Source organism: Thunnus thynnus, chromosome 13 (assembly GCF_963924715.1).
Source record: "Thunnus thynnus chromosome 13, fThuThy2.1, whole genome shotgun sequence".
Classification (NCBI taxonomy): Eukaryota; Metazoa; Chordata; class Actinopteri; order Scombriformes; family Scombridae; genus Thunnus; species Thunnus thynnus.
The window spans coordinates 25,449,448-25,469,000 of record NC_089529.1 but is presented as its reverse complement, the minus strand read 5'-3'; the positions used below and the strand labels follow the sequence as shown (position 1 = coordinate 25,469,000).

General features: G+C 40.0%; 1 protein-coding gene across 1 annotated transcript in view; it reads left to right on the top strand.

Moving 5' to 3' along the window:
• The window catches only part of LOC137196029 (F-BAR and double SH3 domains protein 2-like), a 40,400-nt gene that overhangs the window by 7,110 nt on the left and 13,737 nt on the right, over positions 1–19,553 (top strand). The window contains exons 3-11 of the mRNA XM_067608803.1: positions 49–94; positions 7,237–7,313; positions 8,596–8,740; positions 9,692–9,825; positions 11,448–11,502; positions 11,594–11,722; positions 11,819–11,941; positions 13,712–13,807; positions 18,666–18,782. Of these exons, the coding sequence (XP_067464904.1) occupies positions 49–94; positions 7,237–7,313; positions 8,596–8,740; positions 9,692–9,825; positions 11,448–11,502; positions 11,594–11,722; positions 11,819–11,941; positions 13,712–13,807; positions 18,666–18,782 (922 nt within the window). The remainder of the gene's footprint in view (positions 1–48; positions 95–7,236; positions 7,314–8,595; positions 8,741–9,691; positions 9,826–11,447; positions 11,503–11,593; positions 11,723–11,818; positions 11,942–13,711; positions 13,808–18,665; positions 18,783–19,553) is intronic.

Sequence of the window (19,553 nt, the reverse complement as noted above, 5' to 3'; positions counted from 1 at the left end):
CTTTGTTGTGACTTCATCATTCACATTCACTCCTTTTCTCCTCTTCAGGACTTTTAGCCAAAAGAGGGCAGCTGTAGAGAGGGACTACGCCCAGGTAAGTAAATCTGTCTTCTTTCTCACAGAGCAACTGATGCTTGTCAACATCATCGCTATCCTGCCTTGTCATTTGCGTTACTAAAAATATCTATTTTTTTTATGATATTGTCTTCTAAAGACATCATTTGACAGTCGGGTTGAGGATGTGGTCCTAAGAAAGCTTTCAGTTCTCATGTGGTCAGATAACTCATTATGGTAACCAGCCACAGAAAAAAACACCACAACAGAGCGAGAGAGGCTTAATCCAAATGTCCGGACTTCACCGCACTCGCAGACTTTGCAGGCACGTTCCCGGGAAGTCTGCGAGCGCTGAGGGCTGCCCCAAATCAGCAATGCATCAAGCCCACAAGGGGCCTCAAGAGGACTTTGTGCAGACTCGCAGAGAGTCCGCCTGGGGTGCAGACTTCACTAGCCTTCGCTCAGAAAATTATCCATAATCCTGCAGCAATGGGCTATAAAGAGAATAATAATACTAATTATTATTACTATTATCAATAATAAAAAAAACAATAAATAATAATAATAATAATAATAATAATAATAATAATAATAATAATAATAATAATAATAATAATAGGCTATGTAAAATATTTACTTTGACATTTGCTTTTTTCACTTTTGCTGTATAAATGAATTGATGCAGTCAGATATAATATACACACAGAATGATAGACCTATAGGCTTAATTACTGGGATTTGTTTATTATAATCTGCTAAACTAGACAAGCAAAGGTTGGTTTAAAATGTGAAGGTCCTCAGTTGAGGATTTAATGTGAATATAATGTAAACAGTAAGTCAGAAAAGTGTTCCAGTTCACACCAGGATACTAGGATAGACACTATTTATTGAGGTATGACATTAAAAAACAAAAGGAGTGTTAACAGTGTTTTACAGTTCATGTAAAGAGAAAATCTCACTGAACGTTTCTGACCAGATTTGTTGAGAGTAAAGCAGCAGACCTGCACATAACAAAACCACTAGGAGCCGTTCACAAAAACACTTTGAAATTAGTTACAGGGTCAGGAATTTCAATTTATCTCCATGGAAACACAAGAGGTCTTAAGTTCCGTCTCAGAGCGCGTTTTTATCCCCTCGCAGACTTGACGTGATGACAGTGAACGCGTCATGGTACGTACGACTGAAGTCCCTAAGTCCGGACTCAGCCGGAGGCGACATCCAGTAGTGATCCACTGGCTGGTTTCCTCCTCGCTGTGTTGTTTTTGCCCGCAGCTTCCTGGAGACATCAATCGACTGTCTGAAAAACCCCCGTCTCTCTTGGTCGGCTCTGTTCTGGCTTTTGCAGTCCTGTGAGGAATGTCCAGCACCGCTGTGAAGAGAGGAGGCACGTCTGTACTTATCCAACTAGCATGTCTGTTTGCCCATGTGGTCGTGAGCTGGGCCAGCTTGAATACATCACATTATTTATAGTATTTATATGTACTCATGGGGCTGTACAGCAGACATATATGGGTTTAATCATACACTCTGAAATGTATGGAGATTTAAAAAGCATTTCTCTCCAGTAAAGAGAAACTAAAAGAGGGAAAGGATATGTTTCTGAAAATCTCTGATAACCTGTTTGTACATTATTTATATCGCTCGGCTGCGTCTATGTTATTGTGTCACCTTGCATAAAAGATTTACATCGTCTCCGAACGAGGAGAGAGACTAAACTCTGCACAGAAGAGAAGCTCAGAGAGTTCTCTAAAAAAAAATATTGTGTCACTGATCCAGCAGAAAAAGTGCATCTGTAATTATTGCAATTAGTTGTTCCAGAGCAGCAAAAAAGTGAATGTTATTTTTGTCTGGTACACATCCTCCTGGACTAATTATTGATCGGCTACACAGACCACTTAAAATTGAGAGTATGTGTCCAGCAGCTGGATCATTAATGTAGTTATCAACTGGTCTATAAGCAGACAGGAAAGAGAATTAACAATGTTATGATCATCGCTGGCATATTTTCAGGGTCTAGGTACAAAAAGTAGGGATCCGAGTCCGATCTGATGTGATCTATATTAACAGCATGAATCTGAAATAACAGGTGTGACTCACCGACTTTGGCACCATTTTTTCACTTTTACTTAATTAAAATATGGAAGGTCTTTGTTTTTATTGGATTGTTGTCTATTGATTTCTCTAAATTATGTTAGTTTGTTTGAGGAGGTCTGTTGTATAAACCTGTGGCCTCTTTATTTTTATTATCTGGATTTTATTGCAGTTTTTCAAAACTATTCAGTTGATCAGCTTAAATCATTGATATGATACGAATGAGAGTTTAACTGGAGAACACGACCCACCCCTGATGCAAGAGAGAGAGAGATGATGTGTCACTCTGTTGGAATAGTTGGAACTACAGAACCACTCACAATTAAACGAGGTGTTACAGACTGATCTTTGGCTGAGTGCAGCCGCCGGCTTTCAGAGAGCACACAAACTGGGCAACAGCCAAATTCAGTTTTGGCCTGTAACCGCAATACTCAGAGAATTAATGTTAATTAACAGCAGCCGGCCGAGACGTTTGTCATTGTGAACCGGCGAAAGCAACAGTCAAAAATGAGAGATGAGAAGCTGCCACCTGAATGTTTTATACACTGCTACTCTTTGGCAATGAGAGAGAGAGAGAGACAGAGAGAGTTGTAGTCAGAGTTTAGTGAGTCAAAAGGGGTTTTTTTCTCTGGATTTTTTTTGACAAAGATCATGATTTGACAGATGAAAGTGCCCATAGGGATTTAAATTTTATACCAAGATGGAACAAAAAGATGAAAAATAGAGGCTGTGATAAATGACAGAGTGTGTTTTTGTAGGCCTGGGACGATGCTTATCTCCCGATTCGATACTATCAAGATACTTGGATGAATAGAAAAGGCGGCACTATTTTCAGTCTCCTGCTCCAGTAGACTGTTTGCCAAACCATCGACTGGTCTCCTTACTCCACTGAAACACAATATGAAACATAACTGGTAGATAGTCTGCAGCCTTTTCATTTTAAAAAGCTACCAGCACTAATTAATGAATCTGAAAGCATCTTACAGTCTCCTGCCTGTATGAGAATAACACACTGAGGGGGAGGTGGGGTGCTCTGCTGTGTTGTTATTAACGTCACATCTCCTGCAGTGGAGACCGTCAGCTCCGGGGAAAGACGTTGTCGTCCAAGACGCTGAGCGGACGCAGAGTTTCTGAGATGAAACCGACTGAGCACCGAGTTACTTTCTTCACCTCAGAGTTGGTTTAAGTTATTTAATGCTGCAGTGTGTGTTGGTCAGCTGGTCTCGTTTGTTCCTGCTCCGCTAACGTTAGTGTCTGAGTGATGGCGTAGAAAGTACACAATATACCTCACATTTGTCTCGCAAAGGTGATTATTTAGTCATTAAATCAAAACATGCTTTCAACTGCTGTCTGTTTCGAAGATGAATTACAAGATACCTCCGGTGTGTGTAGACTGTCTGGGTGCTGCGCTGCTCTCACAGGTGACTTCTGTTTCGTTCCGTCAACATCACATGCCGGATTTTCAACAAAGGTCAGATAGGCAGGGAAAACCCTGGTCAGTCTATTTTACCAACTAAGACGTCACTTGCACCGGTGCACCCTAATAATTTTTCACACTATAATTTTTACTCTCATATATGAGCAAAATGTTTCCACTTTACTGTCATAAAGGAGCTGTTGCTTGGACAAAAAACTGGAGAGTACAGTATTGACAGGATCGGCTTTATTTTAACCGATATTGATCCTTAGGTTCAGCTCGGGACATCTCTAACAAAAAGAAGTGTGTGGGCACATATGGCACATATGTTACACTGTCAGTCACCTGATTTATGGACCGTCTGAGCTCATATAAATGCAGTGCGAACGTGTAACAGAATAGTCAAACTCAGTCATGTGGGTTTCCAGTGGAGGGTTAAGATCAGCGTGCAGGCTGGTCTCTGTAACCCTTTGCGTATGTGTGTTGGTTTTTTTTTAATATGAATTTTTCGTTCTGAAAGTCAGATTTCATCAGAGCAGAGAACACAACACAGTTCTGTCCTCCACTGCTTAATAGACATGTTGTGCTCTACAGGAAGTGTTTTCAAAGTTGGGTACAAAGAACATGACATGATGTGAATATGTTATCTCAGAGTCTGGGAAGTTGTTCAGGGCATTTTTCCCAATGTTCCGACATTTTAGAGGCAAAATGATTAACCGATGATGACAATAATTGTTTGAACTGAAACTAAGAAAACGTCTTCACTGGGTTCTTTAGTTTCAAAGGTGTTCTGTGTGTCTGGGATGTGCTGTCCACTAGTTATGTGATCAATTAGACACCCGCTGCCAATGGATGAATCAAAGTGGGTCAGAGTGTGAACTGGAACACTTAGTTCCCTTTGGTTACACCCCCCTCTTTCTTGTTTTTTTCAAATCTCTTCTCTTTACGCGCCTTTTTCTGGGTCTCTTACACCTGCAAGCTGCTTTAGCCATTAGCCGATTGCTATTCAAATCACACAGTGTGATAAAATGTCCTCCTCTGTGTGGCTCTTCCTCTGCCGTCCTCGCATCCCTCCTCCTCCTACCCTTCCCCTGTTCCCATCACACTATTCAGGCGTGTCCGCTAGGGCTAGCTCAGTTGGCGATTCTCTCTCTATCTGATTCCCACAATGGATGGGTTTGTAGCGGCTTTGAAGCTTTGGCACCAATATCACCAAGACCAACGAGTTCAGAGCCATGGCCGTGCCCGCCTCAGGACTGCATAACAGGGCTCGTCTTTTCAGACTGAACAGAGGAAGGATAGATGGACTCATTTCCTTCACGGGCACTTGTTGGAGTCTAAAGCACACATCACAAAATTTAAGGGCAAAAAGGTGCCCTTAAAGGTGGTAACATAAGTGGAAATCCAGCTTGTATCTGGAACAACAAATAAAATAAACACTTAACACTCTGACCTCTGTTCAGGTCTGTTTATTCCCCTAAGAGTCACTTTATGTCCCATGATTCTCTCTAAAGAAGAAGGTTAAAGTAAATGCATAATTCTTGAATTTTATATTCCTATTGAGTGCATCATTTGTATGTAAGTTGGCTACATTTCACATGATGTATATGATTACTTCTGCGCAACAAACACAAAGCGTAAACAAGGTGCAGAATACCTGCACGTCCAGTATAAAAGTGAAAAAACTCAATTTTTGTGTTATTTTATTCAGCAGTGTTATGATTTATCATAACATGTTGTGGAAACTACATTTCGGAGGGATTTTTGTGCCATTTTAACACAGTAATAACAGCCAAGAGGCAAACAATAACAGGCAACCTGAATTTTCATTGGCTTTGGTAAAAGTGTTGGTGAGGAAAAAAACACGCCGCTCCTGCTGTAACTTCACTTCCTGTCTCCTTTTTCAGTAGATTATTTGTGCCATTATCAGCCACACAACCACCATGTGCAGAATAGAAGTGCATTCCTGAGCAAACACGCTTTATAGTTTATTAAAGTGGTATCGGGAAAGCAGTTCAATCGAAATGCTGATGCTCCTCTTTACAAACATAAAGAAATGAACGCTGCATTAATTACATTTAAACACTGACTATGTTCACATACAGAAAAGAAACTGAGAGAAATCAGAAACGTTGTTTATTATGAAACCGTGCGGCTGGTCAGTTATCATATTTCATCTCTAACCTTTACTACAGTATCAGTGTAACATGAAGCTGCCAGTATAACTCCATCAGAGGTGCTTTTCAGACGGTCAAATAGCTTCGGACTCACTCTCGTTCTGCACCTTTTCGATGTCAAAATAGGCGGGGGGGTGGGGGGGGTCTGTCTCTGGCTTCCTTTTTTTATTCTTGACACGACTATTTCTCACTTCTCATGTACAATGGAGTGCAAACCTAAGAATGCCTCTTAGGAGAAACCATGTGAGAACACAGTTCCTGTCCCTTCAAGCTTTAAAGAACAAATATCTAAAAGATACATATGTCTCAATGACAAAAAGTCATTTCTTTTAACAGATAGATGAAGCCAGAAATGTTACATCTTTCATGCTTGACTTTGTTTGGTACTTAAATACTTAAAAGAGCAACTCCAGATATTTGATGTTGCACTTACATATAGTTTGGGGAACATTCAAGAGACAGATTTCTTTAAAATGGTCAAGATGCAGCAGCAAAGGCCGAGATATCCCGGCTTTTAGTCCCTAATATGGGTCAAGCTCCAAAAATGCTGGATCCTACAATTCCCATAATGCACCTCAAGAGTGTATATTTATCAGGCCCTCCCTGCCTGGTGTACACTCACGTCTTTCAAACCCCACACTCCCAGTTTGGCAGCCTTTCTTTACGCATGTTAGTAGATTTATTGTTTTGTTCAATGTGGTTTAAACAAAATAATTATGGTGATGATTTCCAGTGAATACACAACATTATGAAAGTTTTTGCTACAAACAATTAAATAATGTGACAGAACCCAAACAAAATCATTTTACGCCCATTACAAAACAAAATCGAGCTAATTAGATGTGGTTGCAGCAGCTTTTATGGGTCTGGACCATATTTATATCACATAAAAGTGTCAGTCAATCCCACTTAGATCATCTGCACAATGCTAAAACTATGCCAGCTTGTTTCAATCAGTTTCTGCTGGTTATAAAGTACATTTCTCTGACATACCAAACATACACTGAGAGACAGCAAAGATATCCTCCTTACTCTTTTTTTGTTTGTTTGTTTCTCCCGCTGTTTACTCTGCTTAGCTATTTTGGTTCTTAAAAGGTTAACCTCACTGTTGGCCGAGGTGCAGGGACTCAGTTTATCTTCAGGGATGAATGTGGGCTAAATAAATTACATTTTTATTCCAAAAAAACGAGCCTACGTCAGCATAAAAACCAGCAAGTAAGCCAAACTCTATACTAGGCTCTGACTAACAGGTGAATGAGTCCATGCAGTGTTGAATCACGTTGAGATCATTTCAAAAGGTTTTAACTGACTTTCCTCTCTTGAAGGAAAGAATAAAGTGTGTCTCCTCATGCCTCTGTCCATATGCTCCTCGGTGGTTTATAGGACAAGGTCAGGAGGGGTCACGGTCTTTGAAGCATGTCCCGTGTGAAGAGGAGACACAGGAAATGTGTGTTGGTGTCAGAGGTGAAAGGTCATCCTCTCTTTTGTCTCTTGCAGGCCCTCCAGAAGTTGGCAAATCAGTATCTAAAGAGAGAATGGCCAGACAACCTCTCAGAAGAACAAGCAGATCACAGGTAACTCCTCTCAGCAAAGGGGAGGATTGTGTGAATCAGTTGTGTCCTCTTAAATTTCATGATGTCTTCCAGGAGGACACATGGCATCTCTGTCAAATCAAATGCTTATTATATGGTTCTTCATACCTCCAAAGTGACCGCTTGGTTGCATTTTATCACCGAATTTCAAGATAATTGACAAAAGAAAGTGCAGATTAACATGTGTTTCCATCCCCTGCTGTTATGTTAATATTAGGAGTTTGGCTCATCAAGATAAACGGTCAGTAGTGATAATTCACCAGTTAGGTGTCATGAAGAAGACACAATGAGATGACATCATTTAATGATGGAAAAACATGATGGAAATATGACAGTTATGCCTGTTTAATGTATTAATTTGAGGAACGATACATTCTCCTCATCGCTCCACACAGATCTGATGTTTTCGTCTCGTTGGTGGAGTGAAAAATTGAGTGATGTTTAAAGAACAGGTTCACAATATAAAACACTAGTCAGGTGCCTGTATGAACATTTTAAACATGTTTTACTTGCTGTAATAATTCCTAAAAGATCCGTTCTTAATGTGCTCTATGTGTAGAATAAAATCCAGTCCTTGTTTTCTGCAAAAATGTATTCAAAAGTTTATCCAAAGCTTATATGAGGCTTCAGCCGTCCAAATTAGTCAAAGTAAGTGGATATCTCCAAAGCTTGCAGCCTTTTTAGAACAAATTTACCTCTTTTTGTTACAATCCCTCCACCGCAGCTCAACAGGGAAACACAAAGAACAAATTTTATAGTTATGAGACTTTAAATTTGACAGATATCCACCTGCTTTGACTTATTCAGACGGCTGAAGTCTCATATTAGCTTCAGGTAAACTACAAAAAACACATTTTTGCACAAAACAAGATCTGTGGTGATTTTGTCCCCCATCACTCACATTGAGAGCACATTAGGAAGGGAAACAGGAACTAGCCGGTATGAACAAGAGGAACAAATACAGCGAGAAAAAACTGTCTCTGTTTTCATATGACTGTTGTTTTAAAACTGACATCTGTGAACTTATCCTTTAAGTCACTTGCTTCATGTCATGACTCTTCCCTTTGTTGCATCTTTTATCTTTTACAACTTTTCCACCAGCCAGGCTTAAAAACGTTTATGTGAGGTTTGGGCCGTCTGTTTTTTTCATTTCCAGCTACTCCCTCGCCTCTCTGATGGAAATATCAAACAAAACTATATTAAAAATATGATTCATGAGCTGTTTGAAAGAACCTGCATGTGTGTGTGTGTGTGTTTGACTCAGGAACATATACTGCGTATGGAGAGCCTATTTGGAGGGCACGGTCCAAGTCACCCAGTCCAGAATCAGTGCCTGTGATAACTACAAAGTCCAGGTTGCAGATCCAGCAAAGACAGCTAGACTGCAGAAGGAGCAGCAGCTGAGGAAGGTAATGCATGTCGATCCCTCGACTCTGCTCAGGTTTCAGTCACCTCTGTCCTTTTAATTCACACAGCTGAGTGCAGAAATGGGGGAAAGTGCTCTGACTGAAGGAAGGGCAGATAAAATGTGGTTTTAAAGATACTGCTATTGTTTTAGATTAGAACTGCATATAGTAGTAATAGTTTTATGTGCACAATAAATCATACAGCTCCGTCTTTTTTCACATATGCAGTAGTACTCCGCAACACCTGTAAACAGAATTTAGTTCCCCTTTTTAAGCTGATTTGCATGTAGCAGGGGAAAACCAAGACAGACTGCAGTCAGATTAGTGCTCTGGCTAATAAAGACACATATTATATGTGGCTAAATGTAAACAAAAGTGTATTAAATTGCACTTGGACTTTGTCTGGATATGTAACTCTTGAAATAAATGTGAAAACTCTCACATAATGATAATAATTATGAGTAGTAGTTGCAGTACAAGACAAATTCACATGTTCTTTGTCCTCTGATTATTGTCATTTCAAAGGGGGAACTTTATGTAAACAACCATTGTAATACAGATAACAAGTGCAATAAACAATCTGCCAACTGTGTGCAGAGGTCACTGTAGTCTCTCTCATCATTAAGGACCAGTATCGGTTGGATCGCTGTACGTCTGGAGGTTGTTTCCTGATCGTAAGGTCTGAAGCTGCCTTGACTCAGCGCTGAAACATAACCAGTGCTGCTCTGTGGTTACCGCCGTCCACGTTTCACTGCCTCCAGCCTACAAGGCTGCTCTTGTTCACTCTCACCTTTTTGAGAGATGCCATTGTACCTCCTGCATAACACATGCCATCATGACATTACCCACATTGTTCTGTAGATATGGTCAAGAGGCATTTGCATGTTTTTCAGGTAGTTCATAGCAGGAATAATAATTTACATAAATGTAAATCCCTCTCTCGTGTGTCCTCAGTGTATCGAACAGCTGACGGTGGTCCAAGCTGAGCTGCAGGATTCGGTGAAGGACCTCACCAAAAGCAGGAAGAAGTACCAGGAGGCCGAGACGATGGCGCAGGCTGTCAGAGAGAAGGCAGAGCTGGATGCCAAGTATGCTCTAAATTACTCCACCTCTACCTTTGTTGCATGATGGTGATTCATAGGTTCACAAGCCAATGGTTTAAGTGGAAAATGTTTTGTAAAGCAGGTTTGTCTTTGCTGCCTGTTTAACACCACGTTTATACATTTGACTCTTAAGACAATCACTGGACGTGCTTAAGAGCAAACAACTGCTAAAACAAATAGTTTATTATTGAGCTTGTTGTTTGAAAGAAAATTAATCAGCAGCTTTTATGATGATCAATTTATTGTTTCAGTCATTTCATAAATCCTAGTTACAGCTTCTCAGTTGTGAAGATTTGCTGGATTTGGAAAGTAAACCGAATATCTGTTGATTTCAGACAAAACAAGTCATTTGAAAATATCATCAAGGGATTCGGGATGTTTTGTTGGACAGTTTTTAATTATTTTATCATAGACCAAACGATTAATCAAGAAAATAATTGGCAGACTAATCAATAATGAAAATAATAGTTAGTTGCAGCCCAAGAAACTAACTATGTGTTCTCAACACACTCAGTACAATACAAGTATATTACAGAGCTGATGTGCAGCTTGGTGAAGGATTGCTGTCAGGAAGGCTTAGCAGCTGGATGATCAGTCATTCTAATTACTACAAATACCACTTTTCTAATTATGATCTGTATGCATCAGTTAACTGGCCTGTTGGGTACACACAGAAGAAAATCCTTTGACTTCCTCTCTGTGTTGATGTACTCACAAACATTTGTATGCATGCAGCTATTTTTTATGCAGAGTGACAACACTGTTCCCTCTGTTGGCACTTCCTACATGTGTGTTGTTCCTCTGTCAGTCAGTACATTTGCATGCACCAGAGAAACCAGGTCACTCAAAGAAAACCAGGTTACACAGGTAATTAGAGAACATGTTTGCAAGCACTGTAGTAACCTGATTACTGTACATTTGTGTATGCATGCATCTGGTCAGATAATCACATTTCCCACCCACCCCTGACATTACTTTTAGAAGCACGGCTCGCTCGTTACTGTATTAGTGAAAGAGGACGCCGCTGTCTGCCGACTTTCTTCTCTCTTGAATGTGTCTGGATTCAACAAATAGTCAAATATTCAGCGTTGGAAACAGACTTATTTACACCGCTTCAGGGTACATTATGTTAGTTTCAGTTTTATTCAGGCTTTGGATGAAATTATTTTAAATACAACAACAAATGGCTCAGTGTAATTATTCTCCTTTCATCCAGCTGCTTTGATACTCTCTCTGTAAAAACTGATTAGAAGTATAGTTACATGTACACACGGCCAAGAAAGGTGAAATCTAAAGGAGTGCAGAAACCAGAATTTCTCTTTACATGACTTTTAAGAAATAAGCAGACTGGAGAAAGCTGACTGCAACCAGGTTACTTGAGTTCATGTTGTCGTCTTTTCAACTTAACTGTTTATGTTGTTTTAAGCTTTCTTTGAATACCTAGCTAGCTTGGTATTTGTCCATACATAGCTGACCTGAGTGAATTAAAAAAGAAAAAATATATGTTGCTCATATGCAAAACTACAACTGCAGTAAACATTACAAATATAAACAATATGTTCTCTCTTAAAGTCAAACAACGTCTTTCTGTCTTTCCTTTTGTTCAGGTCCAAGCTAAGTCTCTTCCAGTCCAGATCCAGTCTGCAGAGAGCTAGTGTAAAGGTTGGTATGAGGTTTTTACATCCAACAAAACAGCTCCGCATTTTGTGATATTTTAGTGCAGCGGTCACCAATGTGGACGTTTGCGTTTCAGCTGAAAGCCAAGAGGAGCGAGTGCAACTCCAAAGCCACCCACGCCAGAAACGACTACCTTCTCACGCTAGCAGCCGCTAACGCTCACCAGCAGCGCTATTATGACACAGACCTTACGGACTGCATCAAGGTGAAGATACAGTATACACTCGAACGGGCAGGAGGACGGCGCGAGATAGAAATGTACAATAAACCTAAAAACATGTTGGTTTTTCTGTGTCTGCAGGTCTTAGATGGCAGAATCTACGAGCAGGTAAAAGATTACCTGGTCTCACTGTGTCAGACCGAGCTGGAAACTTACCAGGCTGTCCACAACACCTTCAACCAACTCTTGAACAGCTCAAATGCGGTAAGTCTCCAAACCCGCTGAACCACCTGTACCTCACATCCACGCTTGCTTCCATCAGTATCACCCGGTATCTTTGTGAACGTGTAAGGAGCTGAACCCGACCGCTAATTAATTGAACGGTTTGAGTTACCTCGGAGCTCCTCGGTTACATGCTCTTGAGCCGTCGGCCTCGTTCGGTCTGGTTCGTTCGGGTAATCTTGCCTCTCTGGAACTAGAGTAGCATTTTGTTTCTGCTCAAGACAGAATATGAACAAATCATGAGCAGTGGGAGCCTGCGTGCTGCTTCCTGTGTCATCACAACCCCTCACAGATCTTGTTTGTGTGTGTGTTCTATGTAGGGTCGGGCGATTTACATTGAATTAATTCAATTAATTAGAATTGCATGAGGTGTAAAATGTCTAAATCATGAAAATCAAGTTATTACAAAATGCACAGAAGGGTTATTGTTAGTCATAAAGTAACGTAGATAGTAGCTGCTACGTTGCTACACTATATGTTCACCTGGCACAGTTTACAGGAGTGGTGAGCTGTCTCTGGCTGTCTTGTTGTGAATTTAACGGTCACGTCTACAAGAAGAGCAGACAGAAAATGACTCTGCGCACTGATCTGAGGTCTGTGTTTGTGTTTGTTGACGAGGCATCATCTCTGGTTACGAGTGTCGACGTGCTCTGAGCTAGCTAGCAGCAGTTATTGTATTAATTTATAGGGACAGTGTACAGTTTTTAACATAAATGATGCACCGTACCAGATTTAACTTCAAGCTGGTTTTCATCTGCAGGCCCTTACAGTTAAAACATATAACAGCAACAATAACAAACAGTACAAAGGAAAGAACACACAGGACACACTACACAAAATACAAAGCCACACACACACAACAGCACATCACACACACACCCATGGTGTCAACCAGAAATCAACAACGCAAGCACGTCAAACCAAAAGCTGCAAGTATCAGACTGAACACAAACAACAGCAGATCATTTAGTGAACGAACAGATTAGATGACTGAGGATCAGTAGCTGTGTCGCATATCCTGTATTTTATGCATAATCATAGCAGGTGGAGCAAGTCTTTTATTGATCTTGCTCAATTTTAAAGGGAAAAAAAAAGCCATATCACCTAGCCCTGCCGACTATATGAAGTTCCTGTGAATATTTTATTCTTTATTATGGTGTGTTATTTTGTCTTACTGTAGTTTTTAAATCTATTTCATCTCACAGCCTATAAAAATCTGGAGAAACCTAAATGTATTCTCCCCCTTTGGCTTTTGGGAGCAACAATAACAGCATTCAAATGTTTAATATCAAAGCAACAAGGAAAAGATTATTAAAAAAAAAGTATTTAGCTTTTTATTAGATTGTTGTTATCATGCTCGTCTGCTTTAACACCCCTCACAGACTGCTGCTCCGTTATCTGGAGAGACTCAGGACAGGACAGTTTCTGATACCATAACAGAAGAATATCAAACTCATTGAACGTCTGTTAATGTGTGATGTCATCAATTCAAACCGCAATATAGGAAATGTCACGAATAACAAAACTGATGACACAGAATTATCACGAGTTTCTTTAGTGATGTTTTCAAAATATAGAGAAATTACATACAAGAATATAAAGTATGTTAAGTCACCGTAATATCACTTAACCTACCAGATATGTTCTCAGTCTTGATACGGATATTATAGTAATGTTTTACATCATTACTCATTGAATTTGCTGCAAAACCTTAATATGTGTTTCATCTTTTGTCTTAAAACACACACGCAGGTACGGCAGGAGTTTCAGCAGCAGCTGTTTGTAGAGAAGAACCCCATGTTTCAGCAGGCAGCAGACTTCCTGTACCAGCCCATCGACTCCGATACGGTAAATCCTGATGTTTTAATTACTTTGTTTGATTATTGCTTAATGCGGGAAAAAAAGTCAAATGAAAACCGAACGACACAGCGTCAGTGCATCTGCTCGAGAGCAATTTTTCTCTCTTTTTGTCTTTCATTTGGTCCCCAGATTTTACTTTAACATGGATGTAGATTCATTTGAAGTAGATGATCACAGCTCAAAGTTACTAAAGTGTCTTACATACATCGTCTGTGTTGTTTATGTTGTATGAGACACCTATAGCAACAAAGATGACACACTCGCTAAAAATAGACCTGCAAATTAATGTCTGCATCCACAGAAATCCAACGTCTGCCACCTCCGACTGCACAAATACACTAAAATATCATGATGTAAATTAGATTTGATTCTTTATTTGTTTGTAGAATATAACACAATTCACACTGTTTATTTCAAGATGTCAGATTTGATTCACAACAGTTATGGTGACTCAGTACCGCAGTGAAGGAAGGACCTGTTTCTAATCAGCTGCTCATCCATATGTTCAACCGCTAATATTTACACAGAAACAGCCTCACACGTTAAAAGCCAGTAACCAAATTCTTTCTCTTGTGTTGCTAAAAATAACCTCCTGATATCATGACTCTGTAAACAATGATGTGGGAAACAGATGGCAGCCTGGAGTAAATATAAATATAACCACTTGGAGTACAGACAATATCAGCAATTTATTTCAGTCCATTCTACATTTAACCGTACTGGGAAAATTCACATTTTACGTAACATCACCACCACTTGTAAGGAATAGAAAGATAACAGTGACTTGAAACCGTCATGACCTTTTGAATAAAAGTCTCACATCCTTTTAAAAGAAATCTAAGTATACTGTACATTTGGAGCAGTACATAACAAATGGAAATGGGGTGATTGTGATGTGTTTTTGTGCTCGACTCTGCAGACACAGAAACTATTTAACAAGCAGCGTCATACGACTCTAAGTGATGGCGTCAAAGACAACAAAAGGTCAACTTTGACCAGTTTGCAAACATACAGTATGAGCTCCAGACTGAGTGATTATCTGGTTGATTACACTCATATAAAATTATTGATGTACAGCACTCGTATTCAGACTCAATGAGCTGACACAGATGGCTCCGGCAATAAAAAAAAAGGCTCAACTTGTGCCACAACACAGTGCACCGTCATCGGTCAAGGTGCTGCAGTGACCAGTTAAACACACACACACACACACACACACGCAAGTTCACAGTCATGAAGAAAGTAATCATACTGTTTATCTTTTGACTGTCGTAAGAGAGTTTGGATTAAAACCGCTGTAATAACTTTCCAGAGTTGTAAAAGGAGTATAAACCGCGGTGGACTGTTCCAGCATCTGATAAGCCGTCAGATTCATGGATCTGTTCCTGTATCGTGTTTCATCATCTCTTGCCAGTACCTAACACAACAAACCTCACACCAAAGCAGCCCCTTGGATTTGTTCTAAAAGGATAAGTTCACAGTTTGAAACCTGTTTTTCTTGCTGTAATCATTCCTCCTGTTCATACTGACTGTTAGAAGATCCCTTCATATTGTACTTACAATATCCACAGTCCTCCTTCTGTGAAAAAATGTATTTAAATGTTTTTTTTAAGCTAATATGAGTCAAATCAGTTTAATAACTTATGTTAATATCTAAGTTAATGTGTTTTCAGTGCCAAAGTCCGTCTTTTTGTTACGATCCTTCCGCTCCAGCTGAACAGGAAAACACTGTCCATCGAGACACAAAGAGGGAATTTTTTTCTCCTAAAAAGACTGAAACTGTGGAACATATCCTCTTTATTTGGTTGAACTTTTAAATACATTTTTGCTCAAAACCAAAACTGTGGTTTTTGTCCCCCATCATTTACATTGTGAACGCATTAAGAAGCAGATCGTCTAATGATCAGTATGAACAGGAGGAATAATTACAAACCTGTTTCAGTGTTCATTTGGGCTCCTGACTTGTTTTAAGACAAATTGTGAACATGTCCTTTAACACAGTGCTGTTTAACAGTCTTAATCTAAATGCAGTTTAGTTTCCCGCCTGCCTTGTCGAGACACTTTGGGCTATAAAAGTGGTGTTTTCATGTATGAAATTTTCATCCTATCACAGTTTACGCACCGCCGCAAATCCCACCTGACTCATGAACACTATTCCAAGTGCGATCTGTTCTGCACACCTGTTCATGAAGCCGTTAATGTTTCACGGGCTGGAATTTGTATTTTTGTGTGTCCGGTCTTAATGTGAGAAAAGTAAGTAAGGAAATATTTTTTATATGGCACAAGTTACAAAGTGCTTCACATTTAAAAGCATCAAACATGCATGATAGTAAGATAAGAATTATATTTACAAAACAGAAAATAAAGTAGAGCAAACATCAGTAAATAAACGCTATGAGTAAATAAATGATATTGGTAAATATAGTACGTTACCTCCTCTGACCGTGGCAAAGTAGTGACGGCCTGTATGCAAACCGTATCCATTTTTAGTTTTATTCATGTTTACTAACTTATGCAACATAAATAAATGTCAATTTCAGTCCAGAAATGTTTTATTATGAGCCTTTAGGACACGGCATGTCTGCAGATCTGCCAGTGATTTACTGGTGGCTGCTGTACATGGATGTAATGCATTGAAGTCCGTATCACACGCACTTCTTTCCTAGCTTTACTAGTCCGTTCCCCGACTCCGCCGGTCCTCTCCTCCTTCGCGTTGGCCCTCTGCTCCGCCGGACAACACTGGACAATTTGTTCAAACTGCAAACGCTTGCGTTGTTTTTATTGGAAGTCAAACAAGCAGCAGCCTGTTCCTAAAGAAAACATTAATGGTGGAGAGCTTTCCCTCCCTTCCCTCCCTCCCTCCCCTCCCTCCATACCACTTGCACCAGACAGAGGGATCCGGTAAGGAATAGAGCTGAACTGGGAGGGAGGGGCAGGAGGTAGGCCGGGCCCTGTGAACAGCCCATCTGTGAAAAGGAGGCATTGTGAGCGGGCCTCATCAGAGTGCACTGACCTTCCCCACCCCAGCCTTTCCCTCCACACACACACACACACACACACACACACACACACACACACACACACATACACACACACACACACACACACACACACACACTACTGATGTCATGTGGAAACCTCTCAACTCACATTTTAAGCATTTGTTATAATCTTTATTAAAGGGGACATAACATGCTTTTTGTAGCTTTCTGTCATTTTTATACTGTTATGATGTCTGATGTCTGTTAAATATGGTCACATGTCCAAAAACTTGAGGTCACACTTTCTCATTCAAGTGATTGGGAAGGTGTATCCAAACTTTTGACTGGTGCTATATGTAAAAAAAAAAATGCTCCCTGCAAGTCAAAACTCAGGGCTTCAACTTGATCTGAATGCGTCATTTGCGATATTACCCCTGCTTCCTCCTCGTGATGACATCAGATTGTTCGCACATGCCCGCAAGCAGCTGTCCTTTCCGTTGCTGAGGTTGTTTCAGGGGTTGTTTGCATTGTACGGATGTATTTGAGAAGTTTGTATTTTGAGTAAAAAAAAAACGGGAAAAAGAAGCAAAACCTGACGACTGCTGTTTGTTTACGTAGCCTCCGAAGAAGAAGCTTCTGGAAGCGGGCCAATCAGAGCAGAGTGGGCTCTTCAGGAAAGGGCGGCCTTAAAGAGACAGGAGCTAAAACGACGTGTTTCAGACAGAGGCTGAACTGAGGGGGCTGCATAAAGGGCCACTATAAGATAAATAAGGAGTCTTTTTAAACTGTAACTCATGCAAAGATATTCCACTAGAGCCCCAGACTAAAAATATGGACCAGGAAATATGCATGATACATCCCCGTTAAGAAGAAAAATCACCTGTAAAAACTATAAAATTAAATTTAGACCGTCTTTAATTGGCCAAACATTTAAGGAACTGGCTCATCGGAGGCTAAGTCTGTTTTCTTCAGTTCCTGAAAAGTTTGGAGATGTGAGGTTTTTATTTGACCTGCAGACATGCTTTCATGAACTGAGAAGCTGTGAAACTGTTTTCTCTTCGTGTTTCTCAGAGTAAACGGTTTTCTTCCTCTTTCTTACGTATCTGAGAGCCACCTGAGCTGTTTGTTTTTTCATTATGGGACTTTTGGTTCTTAAATGTAAGATGAATGTGTTTCTAATTTTTTTTTTTGGATGATGATGATGATGTGCAATGCTACTGAATGATGCAGACAGAGTTTACCTGAATGAACAGACAAATGCTCTGTTTCAACACCGCTCCTGAGTGTGACGTACCTGCAGTGCACTTCATTTTAACTTGGCCTGTGTAATGTGTAAAGAGGAAGTTGCCACATCGACATAACAGAAGTGGTAAACATGACCTACGCTGGTAACTCTAACTCAAATTTGGGAACCCACAATAGCCTTATTAAAGTTGTTCCAGTGGGTCACAGCATAATTAAAGGAGAATTAAGCAAGATTTTATGTTTTTAAAAACACTCTTCTCACAGAGGATTAGCTGTGTTTCTATGTGAGGTGTATTGTTTAAACAAAAACAACCTCTTTGTCCAGAGAAACCTCATTGAGAAAATATTTATTTTTACTTTTTTGTAGGATTTTAACTGCTCTGAAATAGGTCGCTCATATGTTGCCTCTAAAAACAGATATGAGGAGGGACTAAGGTTAACTTGAACAAATCTGTTTCATAATGAAAGGTCAACGTCAACTCTCACATATCAGCTGTTTGATAAACGGTATCTCTCTCTTATCCCGGTTAAATATTTGGTCTTCTTTTGTTTCCTTCCATCATCTGCTCTTTTTCACTCTCTCTCTCTCTCTCTCTCGCTCTTTCTCTGTGTGTTTGTAGGTGATGCAGCTGCAGAAAGAGAGCGGAACGGCCGAGGAGCACAGCCTGGATAAGGAGGCGAGGAAATGGGCGAGCCGCGTAGCCCGAGAGTACAAGAGCATCATCCACACTCAGAGGGTGAGAACCAGAACGAACTGATGAAGAGATAATGTTGCCTTCGACTTCGGGAGGAAGATACTGACACCATATCCCGTACATAGAGTGGTCATGTAATATAGTATAGTAGTCTTCACTTCTAACCACGTATAGTGAAGTAAAATAGACCATCAGGCGAATGCGTTTAACTACAGAGACAGTTTTCAGAGCTGATTATACTAGAGCTGAAACGATCAGTCAATTAAAGGTATAATATGTAATTATTCCACATTAAAATGTCTAAAACAACTAGACCTATGTTATATATGTTGTTGAGTTGTGTATTTACATTATCCCAAATGTTTCAGACAATTTTCAAACCCAGAGAAATCTGTAATTTAATCAAAGTAACGGACCGTTTCATTTGGTCGCATGTTGATGGCGTCATACCTCCTCTACCAAAGAGCAAACACGTACGAGATGCATACGGCGGCGCTGTGTTTGTCCGCTACAATGGCGTCTACCAAAGAGTAACTTACACACATACAAGATAATACATCGGCGTTGTGGTTGTTCCACAGAAACTGTTATAAATGGACTTTTATTCAGTTTTAAGCCACATTTTTAACTATATCTTTTAGTCGGAAGAAGTATTTTAGTCATTGGACGTCTGGATCTTAAATTATCAGAGAAATAAACTGGGCAAACGTTAGCAGCAGCTCGGCTAACAGCCCCTCCAGGAAGTCCGGTGGTCACCAAACATCGTCGGAGAAATACTGATTTTTAAAAAAAAAATTTTATAGGTAAAACAGC